Source organism: Sciurus vulgaris (assembly GCF_902686455.1).
Source record: "Sciurus vulgaris genome assembly, chromosome: 12".
NCBI classification, from domain to species: domain Eukaryota; kingdom Metazoa; phylum Chordata; class Mammalia; order Rodentia; family Sciuridae; genus Sciurus; species Sciurus vulgaris.
This window is the reverse complement of record NC_136473.1, coordinates 82,039,965-82,061,635: the sequence shown is the minus strand read 5'-3', so window position 1 is coordinate 82,061,635 and position 21,671 is coordinate 82,039,965. Positions and strand designations below refer to the sequence as shown.

The 21,671-nt window shown below is 52.8% G+C and overlaps 1 protein-coding gene across 1 annotated transcript; it reads right to left on the bottom strand.

The window, feature by feature from the left end:
- Positions 1-8,423: 8,423 nt before the first annotated feature.
- Positions 8,424-14,009, bottom strand: TNNI1 (troponin I1, slow skeletal type). Its single transcript, XM_079106033.1, is given in 7 exon segments — positions 8,424-8,776; positions 9,737-9,846; positions 10,693-10,869; positions 11,961-12,050; positions 13,193-13,324; positions 13,854-13,961; positions 13,965-14,009. Coding segments are annotated over 6 exon segments (645 nt in total). The 5' UTR covers positions 13,995-14,009; the 3' UTR covers positions 8,424-8,776; positions 9,737-9,738.
- Between the last annotated feature and the right edge of the window lie 7,662 nt (positions 14,010-21,671).

Sequence of the window (21,671 nt, the reverse complement as noted above, 5' to 3'; positions counted from 1 at the left end):
GAAATCGACTTAGCCTGGAGAAACCCAGGGCAGGAAGCCGAGAGAAAAAGTTGGTGCAGGTACGGTAATCCCAACGCCTCGGCCCCCGCCCGCCCCCAGCGAACCGGCGGAGACAGACGGGTTAGCTCTTGCTTCCTCTGGCTGCGTTCAAAGCACAAGCATAGGAAGAGGGTCCCTTCCCAGGGGAGACGCTTGGACTCAAATCCACAAACAGCACTGAAAACCCAAATGTGCAAAGGACCATCCTTAGGCTCTGATACCCAACTGTGGGTTGCTGGGGTAGGGTGTGTGACAGGAAGCTCGGCTTTGCTCCCTCAGAAGGAAAGAGGGAGCCCAGATAACGGACTAGAGTTCTGAAGCAACCTGAGGCTGCTCAGCCACCACCTGGCCCCCTGTACAGGTGTTCATCTGGTCTGTGCAATGCCAGGTGCTTTCTATCCAGGAACCTGCCTCAGGTGCTGAGAGGGTCAGGTGCCCAGTGGGGGAATCTCATCTTCCCTGAGGGATCAGAAGTGCAGGGTCAGCAGTAGTAGCTGCTGCAGATCCTGCTCTGAGAGGAAAGTAGTGCAGCCCTTGCACTGAAGGAGAAGATGGGGTGTCTCCTGGCTCTTGCTGCCCTGCTTCAGACCAGAAGTACTAACCCAGGGCTGGTGGTCCCTACCATGCCCTCCAATTCTTGAGATGGTGAAGGGCAACCAGCTGGTGAGCACCCCGTGCACCAGCGTAAGGTGCCTCCCAAAGCACCCCTCCTCCTCTTGCATAGGAGGTGAGAGAGGCCCAGGGAGTGACTTCTGGCCTGGGATCCTGGAGTCTTGACTTTGAGCTCTCATTCTGCCATTTATGAGTTATCAAACCAAAGCAGATTGACTCAGCTTCCTTCTCTGTGGAGTGGGAATAATGATACCTTGCTTTGCTTCCTTCCAGGTTGTGAGACTCAAATGAGTTCCCTGCCGGTGACACTGGAGTGAGCAGCGTGAAGATTGACAAGGCCACAGACAGTTCTGAGAGAGAACAAGACCAGACCCTGAGCTGTTTGCTCTTTCCAAGGAAAGAGGAATTGGCAATAGTCAAGGTCCTTGGATATGCTGACCCAAGGCTGGGAATATCCCAGGCAACCTCTGTCTCCCTGGAGACATAGTGAATATTCTCCCTATGTTTGGTCAGTGAGGGCATTACAATATAGGAAGAAAAGCATCCTAGTCATTTGAAGTCTGACCCTGCCAGGGATACTTAACAAAGCTAGGGTACAGTCCAGTATCTAAAAGCCCAAAATTCAATACTGTGTCTATGAATATAAAAACCTAAAACATGGAAGGTTGGTATGCAGACAACTCAACAAGCAATTAAACACATGTAAGTGCCCAAAAAGTTCCTTGAGAGAGGCACTGTGCATATACCAGGCACTTCTTAAGTGCTACACCCAATACTTTGTGCAGGGTCAGTATATTAGTTTCCAAGGGCTGCTGTAACAAAGTACCACAAATGTGGTGGCTTTAAACAACAAAAATTTATTCTCTCACACTTCTAAAGCCTGGACATCTGAGATCATCATGCTTGCAGAGCCATGCTCTCTCCAAAGCCCTGGGGAGAATCCTTTGCTTCTTAATGGCTTCTGGCGGTTGCTGGCAGTTCTTGGGAGTTCCTCGGTATGCAGCTGCATGACTCCAGTTCTCGCCTTCGTTGTCACATGGCCTTCTCTCTGAGTCTTTGTATCTGTGTCCAAGTTTCCTTCTTCTTATAAGATTAGGACCAACCCTAATCCGTCTGACCTCATTTTAACTTGATTATTCCTGCAAATATTCAGTTCCAAATAAGTCACATTCATAAGTAGCAGGAGTTATGGGTTGAACACATCTTTTTAGGGACATAATTCTATCCACTACAACCAACAAGTGACTTTGACATTCAGTGACAGATAATGAGGACTCAGCTCCTGATCTCAAGACACGCCCAGTCTAGTGGTGAAGACATACACTCACACACAATTGAGGGTGTATTTTTAGAGCCCACAAAAGAAAGGAAGGAGGCTTGAGTAAGGGCAACCAGGAGGAGAGGGGAGAAAATGTTGGCAAGAACTTTGAAAGACTGAGTCCTCAGGACTGAGTCCACTGACCATGACTGGTGACTCCCTCCCTGGTTCAAGGGACTGGGTGAATACCAATGCCACTGATGAGTCAGGGTTTGGGGAGAAGACTCAGGGAGGAGGGTGACTGCAGACCATAGACCACTAAGAGTTTCTCAACCTCAGTATCACTGACATCTGGTCTGAAGATTCTTTGCTGTGGGGAGGTACATGGGAAGATGGTCAGCAGCATCCCTGGCTTCTGCCCATTTGGATTTAAGGTCTCCGAAGAGAACCAGGTGGAGCTGTCCAATAGAGGACTGGAAGTTGATGTGGGAGCTCAGGAGACAGCTTTACATTGTGTTTTCTGTAGCACTCAAGGGGAAATGTCAAGTAGGAAGGAGGAGGGAGTGATTCCTTGGGGGCAGGGAGGTGGGTATCTGCACCCACATGTATGTAGGCTCCCTGAACCTCTTATGTGTGTGCTGAGAGGAAAAGAGTGTCTTATTCACCCAGTATTCCCTCAACACTATACCAGGCATGGTTGGTGATCAATAAAGTTCTGGAGAATTACACTAACTTGATTGAGGGATAACAGGAAAACCAGATAGCCTGAAAGTCTCTGCAAAGGGTGACATTGAGAGGCTGAGTCAGGAAGCAGCTGTGGTCAGGTGGTCTAATAATCCAGGACCATTGGCCCCCAGGTCTGCCAAAACCAGATGTGGAGCCTCAGCACCTCTCAGGATAAGAGCTGGGGTATAAGTGGTACAGCCTAGCAAGAGTGACCGCGTCATTCTTGTCCACCAGCAACTGCAATTGTGGTTAGAGAAACTTCAGACACGTCCATCAGAAGAAAGGCTCATGAATCTTCAAGGTGGTATCTACCACTGGTAGTGCAGAAACCTGAAACCACCCAAATGTCCATCAGCAAGAAAATGAATGTGGAAATGAGGTTGTTTCATCACTTCATGGCAGTGAAATGAATGAACCATAGTTATCAACAGGAATGAATTTGCAACCTTACTGTTAAAGGGGGGAATGTAAAATGCATGCATTTTAGGTGATGTGCTGATTAGGGATTCATGAACACAGAGAAATGTTATAAAGAGAATCAGATAACCATACAGCAGCTCCCCTTACCCTCAGAGGACAAGTCTAAGCCCCCCAGGGAATGCCTAAAACCACAGATAGAACCAAACCCTATGTACACTGTATGTGTGTGTATACACACACATCTATATATACACCTATGATAAACTTTCATTTATAAATAAACCACAATAAAGAGATCAACGACAGGAACTGACAATAAAGGGACTGGAGGTTTAGCTCCATGGTAGAGACAAGTGCTTAGAACATGCACAAGCCCCTGGATTCAATCCCTGGGACCAAAAAACAAAACAACTAACAATAAAACAGAATGATTATAACAATATACCATGATCAAAATACCAGCATCACTACTCTCCTGGGGCCATTATTAAGTCAAACAAGGGCTATTGAATACAAGCACTATGATGGGTCCGATCAGAGATGGCTGAGTGAGCGACTGGCAAGAGGTTTGCACAGAGTAGACGCGCTGGACAGATGGATGGTTCATGGCCAGGGCCTGATGGTGCAAGACTTCATCACACCACTTAGAAGAATGAGCAACTTTAAATTTATGAGTTGTCCATTTTTGGGATTTTCCATTTAACATTTTTGGAACCACAGAAAGCAAAACCATGGATCAGGAGAGTTCCTCTAAACATGAAATTGAGGCCCACGTTTACCTTCGTAGACAGGCAGGCTTTGAGACTGGGGAGGGACACACAGGGCTTCAAAAGCATTTGCAATATCCTAGTTCTTAAAGGGTGCTTGGTATGTAGGTGCTCCTCTTATAATTCTTTAAATAACTGCAGACATTTAAAATGTAAGCACCTGTCACTCACTTCCTCCAGGGAGAGTCCACCAAGGCAGCGCTTAGCACAGCTGGGAATTCCCAGCTCAGGGGCTGGGGGCTTTTCACCATTTCCCAGCTGGAGCTGGGGGAGGAATCACTCCCTCGAGGTTCTGAGGGGGGCCCCAGAACTTCCAAGTTCAGACTTGGAATCCCCCCAAATGTAAGACTCAGGGCAGAGTGGAAATCTGGGGGATCCCCAGCCCTGGCCAGTTGACTTGGACGTCATGCCTTGACATTTCAGTTCTGTTCTCATTCTAGCACCCCCTGCCTCCCCCAGCAACTACCATGCCTGTGGCACTCTTTGGGAAGAGAAGAGAAAGTGAGGTATAAGACCCACACCCCCAAAGATCCAAACAGTCGCCCCCTAGGTTTTAGTGTTTACAAACCCATAATATTTTTTAAAATATGAATATCAAAATAGGGTCTCTACCATTTTATTTTTTGAATAAACCAGAAAACAAGTTACCACCACCTGTCCTCTCACCCCGAAAGTCTATTTTAATATTAAAATAATAAAATGGGGCATGCCTGCTTTAGAATGAAGGAGAGTCCTTTCCACAGAAAACATTTAGCTCTATGAAAACCTCACAGCATCTGTGCCCCTACTTTCCTCACTGTGGGGCCAAGCAGTTGAGACTTGGACCACAAAGAGCCCCTCAGGGAAGCACTAGTACCAGGTCACACAGGTGTCCATCCCACTGTCATGCCAGCCGGCCAGCTCCTTACGCATGCCCACACACCAGTTCACCTGTCACTGAATAGGCACAGTTGATCACACTCCCCTTCCCTAGAGGCACCTGCCAGGGCACCCAGAGGAGGCCATTCCTCTCCTAATCCTGAAGCCTGAGCAGAGGACCAGGCTCCCCCTAGCCTGGGCCTGCCAGTAAGCATGGCCACTTGGCAGTGGAGCCAGACAGGGTGCGGAGTGGGACCCAGAGGTGGGGAGGCTGCATGCAGATCCCCAGACCTTGGCCTCAGTCTGGAAGACCAGAGTTTGCCCACCTCCAGCTTTCTGGGATGGACTGGAAGTAGACTGGGAGTCTGGGGACCCCTGTCCTAGCCCTGTACTTCTGTGACCTTGAGGAACACTTTCCCTCTCCAGGTACAGACAACTGCAAGCTTTATGTTGGTGCCACAGGGTTATGAAGGCCCACCCTGCTCAGCCTTGGCCTCAGGAGACCCACAGGCCTGCTTAGGTGTGTGTTCTGGAAGGAGAGACTCTGCCTGCCCACAATACTGGCAAGTACTGGGGAATTTTGAGAAAAGAGAGAGCCCTGATGGGGTCAGGAGAGGAAGTGGCCATCTGCACTGGTCCCAGCAGTCTGTCCCGGGCTTCAGCAGCTTGGTCACCCACCTGGAACGAAACTGCCCCCCTGGCTGTCCAGCCCAGAGCCCAGTGGGGAGTGTGACTCACTTCGTGGGGGGCCATTGTGGCTAATGTTTAACTTGCCTCCTCCTGCCACAGGGCACTTTAGCCCTGGCAGGCCTGAGCACACGGGCCCTACCCTGAGTGCCCCTTGGGACTCCAGACACACAGCTGGGCTCAGGTTCTGGGCCCCATGGGGGTGGAGCACCTCTAGGGAAAGGGGACCCGTATCTGGCCTCCTGACAGCTGGCCTCCTGCCACTCCAGGACAGGAGGGACAGCAGCAGATAGCATCTGGCCCTGGTCATTCCTAATAAGGAGGGAGGAGCACCAGGCCCATCTCCAGATGTGGGTAAAGGGATGCCCACCCAGCTGTTGTTCATCAGTTCTTAAGAAACATCCGTCAAGGCCTCCACCCCGGCCTGTGCCCTACTGTTGGGAGAGACCTAACCTTTGCCCATTTGGGTGTCCCTTCATCTTGCTTGAATGTTTCCCCCTTGATGGGGATGTGGGAACTCCCCAGTTCCTATGCAGGGCCCTGTCCCCAGCTGTCTCTTCTTGGACACTGGGTATTTCAGCTGTATTGGGGCCTGGTTTCCAATCTGCAGTCTGCAATTGTCAAACCCTATAACTTAGAGAGAGCTTGTAAACCCTCTGAGACTCCATTTCTTCCCCTGGAAATGTGAGATAATGGTACCTACTTTTTAGGCTTCCTGAGAATGTAGTGATAGGATTCCAGTAAGGCATTCCACATAGTATCTTTCTTCTTATTGAAATAGTATTATTAAGGTAGTGAATAGAGTATAGACTCTGAGAGAATTTTTGGGTTAAATCCCAGCCCCACCATTTGCCATATGACCACGAGACTCATTATCCTTCCGATGCCTCAGTGTCCCCTTCTACAGAAAGGGGATGGCAATAGTGTTTTCTTATGGGGTTTTGGGAAGGTTAGTGACCACAGTGCCTGATCATAGTAATGGACTGTGGCTGCCAGTCGGTCGGAGGTCTTGCCCCGCCCTGCTCCCCTGCGGCCAGGCAGGGTGGTGAGGGTTCTCCCTGGGGAGGGAAACTGGATCAGGGTCAGGGCTCTCCAGTGACTGTGCCTCCACACTAGGCCCTGTTCATGGTCACGGCTGTGGGGCCAGCAGCAGACTCCCTCACTCCCCATGTCTGCTCAGGCTGTCAATCTTCCCTTGCAGAAATCAAGGCCACCTTTGCTCTTATCTACTCTCAAGAGGATGAGTTAGGTCTGGTCCTATCTGGAAGCAGAAGGAAGGACCTAATAATTTCCAAGAGTCCCCTCTGTCCTTTCCCAGAAGGCCATAGACTTGGTGTTGAAAGCCCCACACCCTCCTCCCAGGGGCCTCTGTTCCCCCAATATTTTCTTTTCTTTCTTTCTATTTATTTATTTATTTTGTACTGGGAATTGAACCCAGGGGTGCCCCAACACTGAGCCCTTTATATATATATATATATATATATATATATTTTTTTTTTTTTTTTTTTTTTTTTTTTTTGAGACAGAATCTCATTAAGTTGCCCAGGCTGGCCTCTAACTTACAATCCTCCTGCCTTAGCCTCCCAAGTCCCCGGTATTTCAGGAATGTGCCACCACACCTGGATCCCAGAGTTTGCTTTGAGTCAGGCCCTGGGCTATTCTTCCTTCTCTACAGGTCAGGTTGGAGACCCCAATGTGTCTGGGTCCCAGGTTAATTGTCAACTGGCAGACTGAGATTCTGCTCTAAATTTGAGGGTCAGGCTCTGTGGAAGGGCTGGGAAGAAGCAAAAGAGAGACATGCTTTGGAGCGGGGCCAGCTGGGAGGCAGCCCCGTGAGGCAGGGAAGGGTGGGTTTCTGAGGCTGCCCAGGCACGAAGCCTAATCCCATGCTCTGTGCTGCAGACCAGCCCTGTCAGGTTCTTCAGCTGCTGTGTGTGACTGGGTGTGTCTGTGCCTGAGGGCTTGTGTGTATGGTGGAAAGTGTTCTCCGCACACGTCTGCCTCTCTGCCCGCTGACCCGTTTGTAGCAAGAGCCCTACACGAAGTGCTTTCTCCCCTGTTGCATCCCAAGTTGCTGGTCCCCACTGCAGCCATCCTGGAGGGGGAGGGCAGGCTGAGCCTGTCTGAGTGCCACACCATGCCCCAGGGTCACCAGCACTGCCCTTTGCACCAGCCGCTGGCATTCATGGCAGATGATATGCTGGGATCAGAGGGTAGGCCAGGGCATCAAAAGGGGTGGGTGAAAGGAGGGCTGTACCGACAACTAGGCTTCTTCTTGGACCAGTGCTGGGGCAGTCAAAGCGCCCAAGGGCCCCAGGACTAGCCGTTCTGTGTAAGCTTAGCCAGGCGCCACCATGACACAGCCCTGAAAAGCCAAGCTGCACTCTGGCCCTCAACTTTGGTCTCTGCTCCTTAGGAGCCACTTTCCTCGGTGTTTGGGGATGAGGGGGACTGCCCCACTCCCCATACCCCTCAGAGGCTTTGCATCCAGATGTTAGAAGAAAGAACCTGACTCAGAGGACAGATCAGCACTTTGTGGAAAGAATCCGTCCTGAGGTGTCTGACTGGTGCAGAAACGTGAGGGGAAATAATCGTGAGGGTGGAGAGAGCCGCAGTGGGGAGGATGAGGAGTGCCTGGAGCACGGAGACGAGGGAGGGAGTCGCCTAGTGGTTGGTCTTGGAACTGCAAGGCAACCCTCCTAGCAGGGCTAGAGGGCAAATCTGGCACCACAGTGACCAGGGTTTGCCAAGGCAGGAGGATGTGAAATCAGGCAGGGCAGGAATCTGAATGGAGATGCCTCTCTTGATGACTGGAGTCTCAGATAGGGCCAGGTCTGTTCTCAGAGGTCAGGGTTTTGGTGAGTGGAGCATCCTGGGTAGTGAGAGTATGATGTCACCAGGACTGGGTGGAAGGGGACCCAGGATGACTTTAATAGGCAGCCACCAATTTTGATTCAGAGCTCCTGACTATAGATGGTTCCTGAAGCCCAGTCCAGCCTTCTATTCGCAAACTCCCCATCTGCCCTTTCTTCTGAACACCTGATAGTGATCAGAGCTACAGAAAAGACCAGGAAACCAGATTTTTAATGGAGAGGCTGTGATGCTCATGGACATGCCACATCAGAGCAGCAGTGGAGGGGAGCTGCACAGGATGCAGGGAAGGGGCTGTCCCTGCTGTCTTCAGCCCTGCACCCAGGTGGGCCTCACAGGGAGAGGCTGGCTGGCTCTCTCTCCTCTCCCACTGTGTGTTCTGCGTCCTGGTCTGAGCAGAGCATGCAGACTGGAGGGGAGAGCGTGCAGGAGGGGTCAGGAGAGATGCTCCAGACAGATGTGGGGTGGAGAGATAGGTGAGTGTGCTTGAAGGAAGGAGCCTGAAGCAGGAGCACGGAGAGCAGCATAGCAAGCCCGCCTGTGGGGACAGAGACAGAAGCCATTAGTTTCCAGTGACATGTGCTCTTTAAGAATCCTGATTCACCCACAGCACAGGCAACCCTGGACTGCTTCTCTCTAGCGCATCCTGGACTGACTCACCCTCCATAGTGTCTTCTGTGAAGCCTTAGCTTCTAAGCCTGGAACCCAAATTCTTTCTTTCTAGGCTGCTCCCAGGCTCCCTGGCTCTTGTCTGGTCTTGCCATCCTCCTCTATGACTGGCTAATTCCCATTTCTCTGCTTTTATCGCACCCCCAGACCTTCCACCGTGCCCTTCCCCTTCATTCACACACTCTCCTGTCATTCAGAGACCCCCTCTGTCCAGAGGCCCTTCTCTAACCCGTGCTGTCTGCGGCCCCCTGCCCTGCTCGCGGCCATCCCACATGAGGTCTCGTGTGGCCTAATGCGACTGCTTTGCCCAGTGTCTCCAGCTCTTTCATTGTAGAATGGGAGGTCTTACCTTCTCCAAATGGCACCTCCCAGGGAGCAGGGACTGAGTACTGGGTACTGTACAGGGTACACAGGGGAAGGTTGTACCCAGGAGGCGTTTAAGAGAGCTTAGATTTTCAGAAAGCCGGAGCTACAGAGAGGGGCTCAAGGGTCATCTAATCCAGGGTTCTCAAACTCTTGCGAGCCTCAGGATCAGGTAGAGGGCAGCCCTGCCCCACAATCTCCAGTTCAGTGGGTCTGGGGTGGGGCCCTATCAGTTGTGATATGGATGCTGCTGACCCCAACACCATCGATCTGACACAACCCCCAATTGTGTACAGCAGGGAACAAAACAGGCCCCGAGCAGAAGCATGCCAGAGCGCGGGAGCTGAGCCTCACTCTGCTGCTCTCCCTGCACATACTCCACCCCACCTCCCGGGCCCACCCTGCAGTCTCCAGTCACCCTGCAGACTCTGGGGTCCAGAGAAGAAAGGCACCCCTCTCTAGGTACCTCTACTGGGAGGTTGGAGACTTGGCAGCATCGAACATCTTCTTCCGGCCTTCCATGCCAGACATGGCCTCCACATTCTTCCTCCAGTCGCCCACCTCCACGGGCCGTTCCTGTGGGCAGACCATGCACACATCAGAAGCTCATTTGGCTACAGGGACAGCCCGGCCCACCCGAGCTCAAGAGAAAGTGGATGGCAGAAAGTCGAGAAATACCAATACCACTGCCCTGTAGACAAGGAGCAAAGGTCCAGCCAGACAGGGCGGGGGGTCAAGCTGAAGCACCGCAGGAAGGAGGTGTGCACATGGGGCGTTCTGGGCGATGGTGTGGCTGGGTGACAATGCACCACAGGCCAACCTCAGCTCTGAGCCCCACACCGCCCTTCTGCCTGTGCCCTCCTGCTAAGGCCACCTCCTCCAAGAAGCCTGCCCTGACTACTTCAACTCCTGTTCCGCTCCACCAGCATACTCCCTGGCCCATGTGTCCTCTCCATGAAGCTGCCAGACCCAGGACTCGGTTCCTATCCACTGTCCCCTACAGGGTGCATTGGTTCTGGGCACAGATACTGTGAGATCAGCCAACTGTGAGTGATTTGTTGCTGAGCAAGCAGCTGAACTCAGTTCTCTAATTCCTATGCTCATGTGTCCCACTGGCCATGGTGCTGTCTCCGTCCCCTGTGGTGACAGGGGCAGTGGTCTCCCCACCAAGCTGTCTGCACATTCTTTTCACTCTTTCAACGCAGGACTTTCAATTCATCCCTCAATCTGCTTTTCTTTGTGTTCCAGTCTCCTCCTCAGACTAGAAGCAGCCTGAGGGGTGGAAGCAAGTCCTCTTTCTTCTGACACTGGTCTCCTAGTGTGTTCTAGAATGTTCTGACTGGCATCCAATGGGGGCTCCTGGCCCAAAAGATGAAGGCTAGTGGGGCAGGTGGCGGAGGCTCTGAGAAGAGGGGCCCTCACCTTCTCTGTGTCTTCCTTCTTCACAGACTTGAGGTTGGCCCGCAGGTCCATGGACACCTTGTGCTTTGAGCCCAGCAGAGCCCGGAGCATAGCATCAGCCGAGACGCGGACCCTGCGCAGGGGTGGGCGCTTGAACTTCCCACGGAGGTCCAGCACCTTCAACTTCAAGTCCTTAATCTGCAGGTGAGGAGGGGCCAGGCTTGCTGGAGGGTAGCTGGCCAGGGGCTCCTTTCCAAAGGACCTCACACTGCTAGGGTTCCGGCCAGAGCCACCGCCCAAACTCCGCAGCCACAAGGCCCGACCTCTGGAACACTCGGAAACACCATCCCTTCATAGATCACCGACACACCACGTCCATACATGAAGGAACAGTTGCGCGGAGTCCTGACCGCCCTTCGCCGTAGCCTTGGGCCGTCCACCGAGCCCGTGCTCCTAGTTTGGAAGCCCTCTCTGGAGCGTGGAGCAGCTTCCTCCTGTCCCGGGCCCCATTCCTGCTAACTGGTCCCTTCATAGCAGCTCGGCCCCTTGGTCCAGCAGGTAGAACCCCAGCCCCCACTCCCGCCAGTCCTAGGCCCTGGGAGGAATTCCCAGGGCGTGGTCTCTGGGGGTATTTTGGGGAGCTTAGTGTCCCACAGATCACCATCTTGGTGGGCACAAGAGGTGGTCTGAGCTCCCACACTCCCGCCTCGCTGCCGGGGCAAATACTCCGAAGCATCCACTCCAGCCACAGCAGCCCTGCCCGCCCACCCTTTCCATCCCACCGGAGCAGAGTCTGGGTGGTCCCACACCCCACCCCGTGGAAGGAGCACAGAGAGGGAGTCGAAGCCCAGCACAGGCTCCAGGTCCACCACTGTGTGACCAGGGCCCTGTCCTAGCCTCTCTGAACCTCAGTGTCTTCATCTGTAAGGTATGAATAATAGCCCCACTTCACCCACAGGCCCCTAGGGAGGATCAAAAGACCTGAAGTTCATGAAAGCCCTTCACAGAGGTAAGCTGTCATTACAAGGCATCTGATTACCTGTGTGGGTGAACAAAGGGGCAGCTTCTGAGGAGCCCACGCAGTAGGTGGGAGGAAGTGTATATGTGAAATTATCCTTCCTGCCCATCTCCAGCTCTGCAAGGCCAGGATGGGGGACCCAACGCTTGCTGCAGAGTGGCCACCTCCTGAGCCCCACAGAAGGAAGGGGACCATGTGGCCGCCCACCCTCCTCACCAGACATCCCCCGCTGTCCCCACCCCAGTCACACCCCCACCTCCCTTGGGCTCACCTCCCTAGTGTTGTGCAGGCACTTGGCTTCAATGTCGTATCGCTCCTCGTCCACCACCTCCACCTTGGCATGCAGCTCCCGGCACAGGTCCTAAGGGAAGCCCATGGACGGGGCAGGCGTGAGGAGGGGCAGCCTCCAGCACCCTTGGCCTCTCCCGGACCCCTTCACAAGTCCTGGGATCTGGAGGGAAGCTAACGCCTTCACTCCGAGGCTCACTCTGAGGGTGACAGCTGAAAGGTAAATCCTTTGTTCTCCTGTCTGTATGTTCTTGTTTTCTTTAAAAAATAGTTTCCTTGTGATAAAAGTAATATAAGCTAATAGAAGAAAATTTGAAAACTAGGTATGAAACAAAAATAATCGAATGAAAATAACTAGTGATTGCCAGGACCTGGAGATGACCTATTTGTAACCTGTATTTCTTTTCAGTATCTTTTCTCTGCAATCACTGGTATTTAAACAATTACCAATGTTTTGAAAACATTAAAAGTTGAGTGTACAGGCACATGGGATTTCAGCTATTTGGGAGGCTGAGACAGGAGGATCACAAGTTTGAGGCCGGCCTCAGCAGCTTAGTGACACCTTGTCTCAAAATACAATAAAAAGGGTTGGGCATGGAACTCAGTGGTAGAGCACTTGCCCAGCACATGCAAGGATCTGGATTCGATTCTCAGGGAAGGAAGGAAGGAAGGAAGGAAGGAAGGAAGGAAGGAACGAACGAACGAACGAACGAACGAACGAACGAACGAACGAACAAACGAACGAACGAACGAACGAACTTTTAAAAACAAAAAATTAAAAACCTATTGCTAGGGGAAAGAGGGACAAGTCTTTGGAGAAATTGACCTTTTCAAGTCCTCCTGTGAAGCCAGGGATCAGCCCCGGCCCCAGCAAGCCCCTTCTCCCTTTTGATTCTCCCTTCCCCCTCCTATAAAATGGGATTGGGCCAGATGTGATGGTTCACATCTGTAATCCCAGGTACTCAGGAGGCTGAAGCAGGAGGATCACAAATTTGAGGCAAGCCTGGCAACGTAGTGAAAGCTTGTCTCAAATAAATAAAATGTCTAATGAGATGGAACATCGCCACTTTCTGGGAAGCTGGGAAGGTTAACTAAGGCCACATAGGACAGAGCGCCTTGAAAGGTGCCGAGCTGTGAGCCCTTCTCAGTTCAGGCTCTTCCCACCGGGTCCTGCCTGTGTGGAGCCCCCACCCAGCATCAGCCTGCTCGGCTCACCTGCAGGGCACTGAGGGACAGGCCTCGGGTCTGCAGCGTGGGGATGCGCTCGGCCAGGTAGCGCACCTTCTCCGCCTCGCGCTCCTCGTGTTCCTGCTCCCAGCATTCCTTGGCCTTGGCCAACATGAGGCTCTGCACAGAACAAACCCTGAGCCTGGGGCCAGGCCCTCGTGTTTCCCACTTAGCGTCAGGGAGTGAGGGGCAGGCGGCCCCGGGCCGGGCCAGCTCTGAGAGCACCGTTCAGTGTGGCGTGCACGGTCCTCACAGCAGGCCACGTGGAAGGAATCACTGAGCAACCCCGCTTGGTGCCCACGACCCCAGAGCTCACTTTCCCCTCAGTCTCCTTACCCGCTTTTGGTCTGCTCGGGCCCACAGAGCTCCAAACATACCAAAACAAAGCAAGCCCCTTTGCCTCCCACACTGAGGCTGTTCCTGGCCTCCTCTCAGGACCCAGGTGGGTACCAGGATCCAGAGTTCAAGATGGCCACCTGTGAGCACCTGTGCCTGGCCCTGGCTCTAGCAATGCCAGGTTTCCTCTGCCTCTCGTCCTCTTGCTCCGGTTCCCTTCCTTTTCCCCTCTCTTGCCCCTCCACATGCCTTAGAGCTGCACTACTGCCCTGTGTCCCCCTCTGGTTGTCCCCCAGGTCACACCTAGCCTCACCTTCAGCATGAGCTTGCGGGAAGCAGTGATCTTGGATTTTCTCTGAGAATGAGAAAGAGAAGAGACAGGTGATGAGGTAGAGACTGTAAAACAGGACTTGTGTCCAGGTCAGGACAAGCGCCAGTTGATGTTCACCATCATTACCCGGAATCCTCTGCTCACCTTAGGTCCCTTAAAAGCTCACCTTTGTGATTTAACCCCTAAAACTCAGAGAATGTTGCCATCAGCTACTTTGATCTAGGGACTGAAGGCCTCCTTTCCCATCCTGCCACTGATGGAATCTTACAGGAGATTGTGTGGGGCACCTTCTCATCTGGAACTAAGGATGCTGAGATCTGCCTTACCTAGTTCACAGTTACCCAACACAATGAGAATACAGATATGCAAATCCTCTGCAAATCTTAAGGAGATGCATGTTTTATCAATCTGGGTAGTAATGCAGCAATATCTTGATGATCCATCATGCCAGAGATACAAGCTGTGTGTCAACCAAATAAATGAAGCAAATGTATGTAGACATTAAAATTTTAAATTTTAATTTTATTTATTTTTATTTATTTAATACTGAGAATTGGCTAGGGACATTCTGCCCCTGAACTATATCCCCAGCCATTTTTTAAAATTTTGAGACAGGGTCATGCTAATTTGCTGAGGGCCTTTCTAAACTCCTGAGGCTGGCCTCCAACTTGCCATCTTCCTGTCTCAGCCTCCCAAGTCGCTGGGATTACAGGTATGCACCACCATGCCTGGATAAATTTTTAAAAGATATTAACACCACCATGTAAATATTTCTAAGATAGAAAAACACTGTTTTCTTTTCATATCAAAAAATACTAGACATATTCTTGCCAAATAAATATATTCTACTAGATCCTAATAAATACCAGTCCTGTGGCAGTGGTCCCTCCAGGGTGGCGAAGGTGAGAGGGCCACCCTTCCTGTAACTAACGGGACTGTGGGCTTCAAGAAGGGCCCTTCAGGCAGGGCCACAGTGGGCATGCTGCCTTCTCCTAATGCTGTGTGCAGGTGAGGGCGAAGTTCTGTTTCCTTACAGTAGTGCAGGAAGAGAAATGGCCAGGCCCTGAGCGGGCAGTTCCGGGGTGAAAGGTGAACTCCGGGTCAGGAATGTGCAACTTCTCTCTGACTGCTCCGAGTGATTTCTCTTTTTCTCTCCAAAAGCCTAATCTTTGTGACACTTCAGATAAGTGACTTTGAAAAGCATGGCCTATCACTTTAACCATTACTGCCGGTGGTTCACATACTGTGATGTTCCCATGGCAAATGTTCTGCCGCCATCTTGTTTCCCCAACACTTGGTGAGCTTATGGGCAGGCACAACATGTGACCATCAGTTGCTGGGACTGACTCTAATAGGAACCTGAGCAAAGCTTAGAAATTCAAATGACTATTGAGAAATAACAGATTCGATCCTCACTGAGAACCTCTGCCAAGTGTCCCCTCCATCAGTGCTGCTGCTGTCTGCCCTTCCTGTCACTCAACCCACAGCCCTTTCCCTGGAGTCCATCCATACATAGTATGTGTCTAAAGAAATCTGGATTGTAGAGAATATTCAGAGTCAGGATTACCAAAGACCTGAGAAGGAATCCAAGGACACATCTTTATTCCTTTTTCCATGTTCAGCCACTGGGAAAGGGTGAAATGACCCTCACCTTTCAAACGTGGCTTTGCAGAGGATAAGCTCTACAAGGGACAGGATAGACCCCCCCTCCCAGGGGATAGACAAACTCTCAGAGTGGGTAAGAGAGAACTTTCACTCAAAGAGGGCACAAAGTCACACTCAGGCCTGCTGCATACTGTCCCAGCAGTAGGATACCCGCCAGTGACATTACATACTGAGGCAAGAACTCCCTGGATCCCAGGAAGACCCACATCCAGAATCTTCACCCAAGGTTTTTATTCTCCTGGGAATTTCTTCAGCCACTGGGCACCCCTCACCCCACCTCAGCCTTGACCAGATCTCTCTCCACCCCTCAGATGCCACCCCACTTCACAAGTCTGAAGAGTTAACCAGCAGAGAGACACTTACCTCACTTCAGGTATCCATCACAGGAAGGATGGGGGAAGAGCAGAACACAGAAAACATGAGCAAAGTATATTATATATGCAGCAGCGGAACGTGCAGACAGCTGGGGGGGGGGGGGTGCGGGCAGGTGACAACGACGTACCAGAAAGAAATCGGGCATTAGCTAGCAGGACTAGCTTGAGGGTCCCAGCAGAATAAAATACAAACCCACCCACCTGTGGGCTCCCGGATGTTCTTACTGGGGATACTGTTCATTGGAATGTGGGGAGGATTCGTGAGAGGCCAGGGAAGCCCTGACAGGGGGCCACCATGGTATGAAAACTTCCATCCTGGGCTCATGGGTAAATTCCAAAGCTTCGTTCAACTCTCAGGCCGATGTTAGATCATGGCCTGGAGCATGCATTTGGTTAGGTCAGTGCAGACAGACAATTCTGGAGCACAGGCCAAAGGTCTTTCCAGGACTGGGAGGACACTTGGCTACCTGGGAACCATGAGGTGCTGACCCAGGCACTCAGGACCATCCCTGTTTTAGGACCTGGTCTCCTGGGAGCAGCCCAGGGGATTGAACAGAGAGTCCTCAACAATGGGGCTGAAGTCCGCGGCAAGAGACTTCAGGAGACCTGGATGGGGAGATGACTTACACTTCCGGCATGGTGGCAGCAGGGCAGCACCTAGAGGGCACAAAGGAATCATCAGGAGGATCTTGTAGCTCCTGTCCCCACCCTCCCAGCCAGCTGGGTCTTGGAGTCAGCAGCCCAGCCTGGGAGACTTGGGTTGGAAGAAGTCAGAGCGATTCCAGCCAGGCAGGACCATCCAACTACAGTCCCCAGGCCAAATCGGCCTGTCCCCCACACCATTTTTGCCTTAAAAGTGGTAAAACAAGGAATGCCTGGGAAAAACCCTTACAAAGCCTAAAATACTTACCTATGACACTGTCTAGAAAAAACAACTGCCAATCCCCATAGGGAACAGAGTCCACAGAAAACAGGTTGGAAAGCGAGGGTGGGACTCGCTCTCGAGGGCTTCAAAGCCAAGCTCTATTTAGATTTGACCCTGCGGGCAAGGACTCAGAGAGGGGAGGAGCAGGGTGGTGAATGAAGCAGGGTGGAAAAGGACAGGCCGGTAGCCGCCACGCGGCACAACGCCAGGGGGCAGCATTCAATAGACAACAAGGTGCCTGACAGCCCTAAATAGGGCAGAGGGAGGCCCTGAAACAAGGAGGTTACACCAGGAGGCAGGGCAAACCTTGTGGTGGACTCTAGACTGTCCTTACCCACTCTGGGCCAGTTTTTGCAAAATTAGGGGTTAGGTAAGTGGTTTACCACTTAATATCTAGCTCTCCAACACTTCATTCAAACCAGATCTTCCTTGGAAGCAAAAGAAGTTCAAGCCATAAGACACAACCTGTTGGGCCCTGGAGCATGGTCAGAGCCCCCGACCAGGCGGTTCCTGGAGCTCAGAATGAGGGGGTCACCTTGAGGCTGCACAGGGAGATGTTCAGAGTCAAACCTGATTAGCCGTCTTGCCTGGGCTTGGATGTAGAGCCCGGAGGAGGTAGAGGAAGGGATTATGCCGAAGCTCAGGAAAGGAGAAGGACTGCTGGGGTGGGGTCAGATATGAGGTAGGACAGGAAGCCTGCCCTGGACTGTGAAGTAAAGGGGAGGGAGTTCGATATGTACGGAGACGGGCAGGCGGGGAGCCCAGGGCCCAGAGTTTGGACTTGGTTCAAGAACCTGGTTTGGAGCAGGGGACGGCAGAATCTAAAGACACTTGCAAAATGCTACCAATAATTTCATTTCAAAGCCACCCCTTCCTCTGCCCTGATTCTCTCCTTTCCCTTTATGCCCATGAAGCATCCCCCTGACCTCCATGACTAGGTCTGGGTCGGCTCTTCTGAGATTCCCACCCTGCCAGGAGCCTTCTGGACCTGCCTCTGCAGGGGCAGGGAGGCTGGGGCGGAGGGGTGGGGAGTGCAACCCCAGAGTCTCAGCTGTCTCCCTGGGGCACAGGGGGAGAAGTGAGGAGACAGTCCATAAATTCCCGAGATGCTTGGCTGAAATTAGATTTTATAGGCAGCTGCTTATCCAGAGGGCCCCACTCCTCTCAAGACCTGAGGAAGTCCAGAAGGAAGCATCAGCTGGCAGACCCACCCTGGAGTCTGTGTGCACGGGGAATGCCAGGCTCCAGAGGGCACGGGCTGCACTGAGCGGGTCTGGTGTCTGCCTGCCGAATATGTCTCGCCCTGGGTGGTGTTTGGCCACAGTCACCCTTCTCAGAGAGCCCACTGTCACCAATGTGGGGCCTACCTGCTGAGGCCAGCCTAGGTCTCCTGCCAAGCTCCAGGACCCACCCCCAGCCTGCCCCACTGACAAATGCCAGGCCAAGGGTCCCACGTCAGGCACAAGGCCTTAGCCTGTGCTCTAACACCCACCAGGCGGGACTGCTTGACAGGCCCTGCGGAAGACAAACAGGGACCTGATAAGAAGTCAGGATGTAGATAGCAAATGAGAGGCTTGGAAAACTGGGATTCCATCCCCACAAGTGGAAAGCCAGGAGATAATCAGAAACGCCACAGTAGGAGGGAGAAACCAAAGACCCTCTGGTGCGGGACTCAGAGCTTGCTATGCCTCTCCCTGAGGCCCCATGGGTGAAAAGGCCCATCAACTGCACTATGATATGAAGGCTCTATGTGTAAGTGTGAGTGTGTAAGTGATTGTACCTATGTGTGTGTGTGTGTGTGTGTGTGCGCCCAAGACAGAGACAGAGATTAAGAGAGCGAGTAGAGAACAGAGCTGACCTCTCTGCACACCAAATAGCTGTGGACACAAAGACCTAGTGAGGCCTCTGATTCCAACCCCAGCCTAGGGCATCCCCTTCCTCCTTGACTGGCCGTTAACTAGGTCAGACTCCCAAGTCTACACTGAGGGTCGTCCACCAAGAACCGCACCGCCACCTCAAGATTCCGGCAAGAAAACCTGACCTCAGAACAACTTTGGAACGGTGACTCCAAAACCTGAGGCAGATGCACCCCAGTGACCACCAACAGCCCCACTCCCGCGCCCAAGTAGATATTGCCCTAGCTTTTATGGTCACAGGCACATGTGCCCACCCCCAATGCTATCACCATCTCCCTCACCCCAAGAGGACCCCCAACAACTCTTCCGCTCCTCAGAGCTGTGTGTGGTGAAGAGGGTTGCCAGTCACCCTCACCTGCTGGGGTCCTGAATAGATGGAATGGGCGAACGGAGCCGAGAGTGTTCCTCGCAGACAAAGAACAAAGAAGCAAGACGGTTTCCGTAGTCGGGTATGGTTCCCTTAGGTAGGTATGGTTCTGGTCCTTCTAAGGTCCCAGAAAGCCTGCGAGCCAGAGCGACCCACTCCCTGCTGCTGAGGCATCGTTCACTGTTACTGCTCAGCAGGTCTTCCTCAGCTCCCAAGTGCAGCCTCTCTGCCTGGGTTCTCTGAGCTCCAGAGGGTCCCCTTCCCCTAGGGACCCTCTCCCTGCAGAGGGCCAGACCTTGCAGGAACACAGTCCACCCAGCTCTGCTGTGGAGCTCTTGAGGAACCTGCTGGAAAAGTCTGGCTCTGGTTCCGGCTCCCAGCCTCCAGGGAAACCTTTTGTGTCCCACAGCAGTCTGGCAAGACAGATGCCACTCTTTGTGACAAAAGGCTGGGAGCCTTTGGGGAAGGTTTGACCAACAAAGCCAGTTACACAGACAAGAAATGACTTCTTCCAAGAGCTCCCTTCCTCCTTAGACAACAGCCCCGGCTTCTCTGCCTGGCTGTGATCTAGTCTGCAGCCCCAGGCAAGACACTTACCTTGATCTGTCCTCGTGGAGTGGGCTGGTCAGAGCCTCACAGTGGACTGCAGACTGTGGGGGGCAGAGCCCAGGGCAAGCTATGAAAGCTGTGGCCGGCGGCAACTGGCCAGTAAAAATAGAACAGACCGCTGCCCCTCCTGCTGCCCCTCCCCAGCCCTCCCCGCAACCCCTCACCAGGCAGATGCACCCTGCAATGCATACGATGGGCACACAGGCTTGAAGACGTGTGTGTGCCCAAATCCTGTGCCACAGAGGCCACCAAGTAAAATTGTCACCGTCCTGGAGAAAAGGGAGAAGGTGAAGACCAGATGGGCCAGATGTAGGGACTGAACAGAGAGGGAATGGGAAGGGGAATGAGGGAGAGCAAGGGGTGTTGGGAGGTCCCCAGGAACCAGCAGGGCTTGGGGCAAAGGAGCCACCCGGCCGACCCCACCACTCTTACAAGGAAATGTGGAAACCAAGCCCCAGTCCATGCTGCAAAACCTCAGAGGGCCAAAGACTTGACTTTTGAGAATTGTTTGTGGCTCTGGTGCCCCTGGGGGAGCCTCCCTGGGGTGTCAGGCTGCTCCGGTTTGTGTTCCTGGGGCTGAGCCCAGTGGTCATGGCAACAGGGCCACTTGACACTCAGGGATGTCCAATCATCTGCAGCCACTCTGCAAACCCCTCCAGGTGAGTTTTCTGGAATCTGGGTTTCCCAGGTTTCAAAGAGCACCCGGCATCCCATGCCTGGGACTAGGTAACACAACTAGGTGACACTGGTTCACCTCTCTCCTCCACCCCTCCACTCTTTATCTCCAACCAGAAGTCCAGCGACTCCACAGGGCTGGGGCCACAGGGGCTGCACCTGTTCACTGGGTATTTTTAGGACTGTTGATGAACACATAATACCCACCCTATAGTCAGAGAAAGACAATGCCTGCTATGTTAATCCATGGCTATTATAGTCGGTCATGTCATGGGCCAGGATCCCGGGCTGGGGCAGGGCAGGCAGGACGCTGACCTCGCTTGGAGGCCAGGGAGAGGCCTCACCATGCAGCAGGAGGCCAAAGAGCTCTCACCAAGCTCCCCGTGTGGTAAGGGGGTGAGGGAGAGAGCCGGCAGCCAGGGGTGACCTAAGGAGATGTGTCCCTGGTGCCCACAGAGAGGTAAAGGCTCTGCCCTATGGACGCTGACATTCTGCTGCCTACCACAGGGGGCTCCAACCCTGTTCTGGTCAGGTCAGCTCTGAGGTGCTCTGGGTTGGAGGCCGCCAGGGCAAAAGACAGGATCTGGGAAGGTGTGGAGGTGGGGCGTAGGGTCCACATGGAGGGTCTGTGCTAAAACGCAAAGACAGAGATCAGCCACATGGGGCTTTGGGGATCACAGGAGGAATGGGGGGATACACCTACTGAGTTCATTGCCTTGGCTTTTATGTTTATCATTTAAACAATAACTTTCTTATAAGACTTTAATACACACATAAAAAATAAGTTGTCTGCATTAATTATCCTGCTTTTTGAGAAGGATTGACAGAAGCGCAAAAGAGAGTCAAGAGAAACCTAAAAAGTAGGTGACCAGATGTTGATGGCAAAACATGGAGGGCACAAAGATGACCGCAGAGCCTCCTCTCTGAAGATCAAGGACTCTGAGAGTCTTGGCGTGTTATTCGTCCTCAGACCCTGTTGGGCAGCAGGGTCGTGGATCTCTCATGCTAGATCCCAATGTCTCGGCTCCATCCCCAGCACCCCTCCCCACACTGCGTGGTATCCAGCATCCACACTCAGGTCCACCTGACCTGTGGCTCCAGTGCAGGCAGGACAGAAGGAACAGCTCTGCCCTCAGGTACACACTCCTCCTGCGTCAATCTCCTGCTGTCAGCTCAGAGGTGCCCTTCCCTCAGAGGACTCAAAGTTGTCCTTGTACCTGCCCCAGTCTTCCTTGGCATGGGCAGTAGGTACATGGGCCTCCAGAGCCC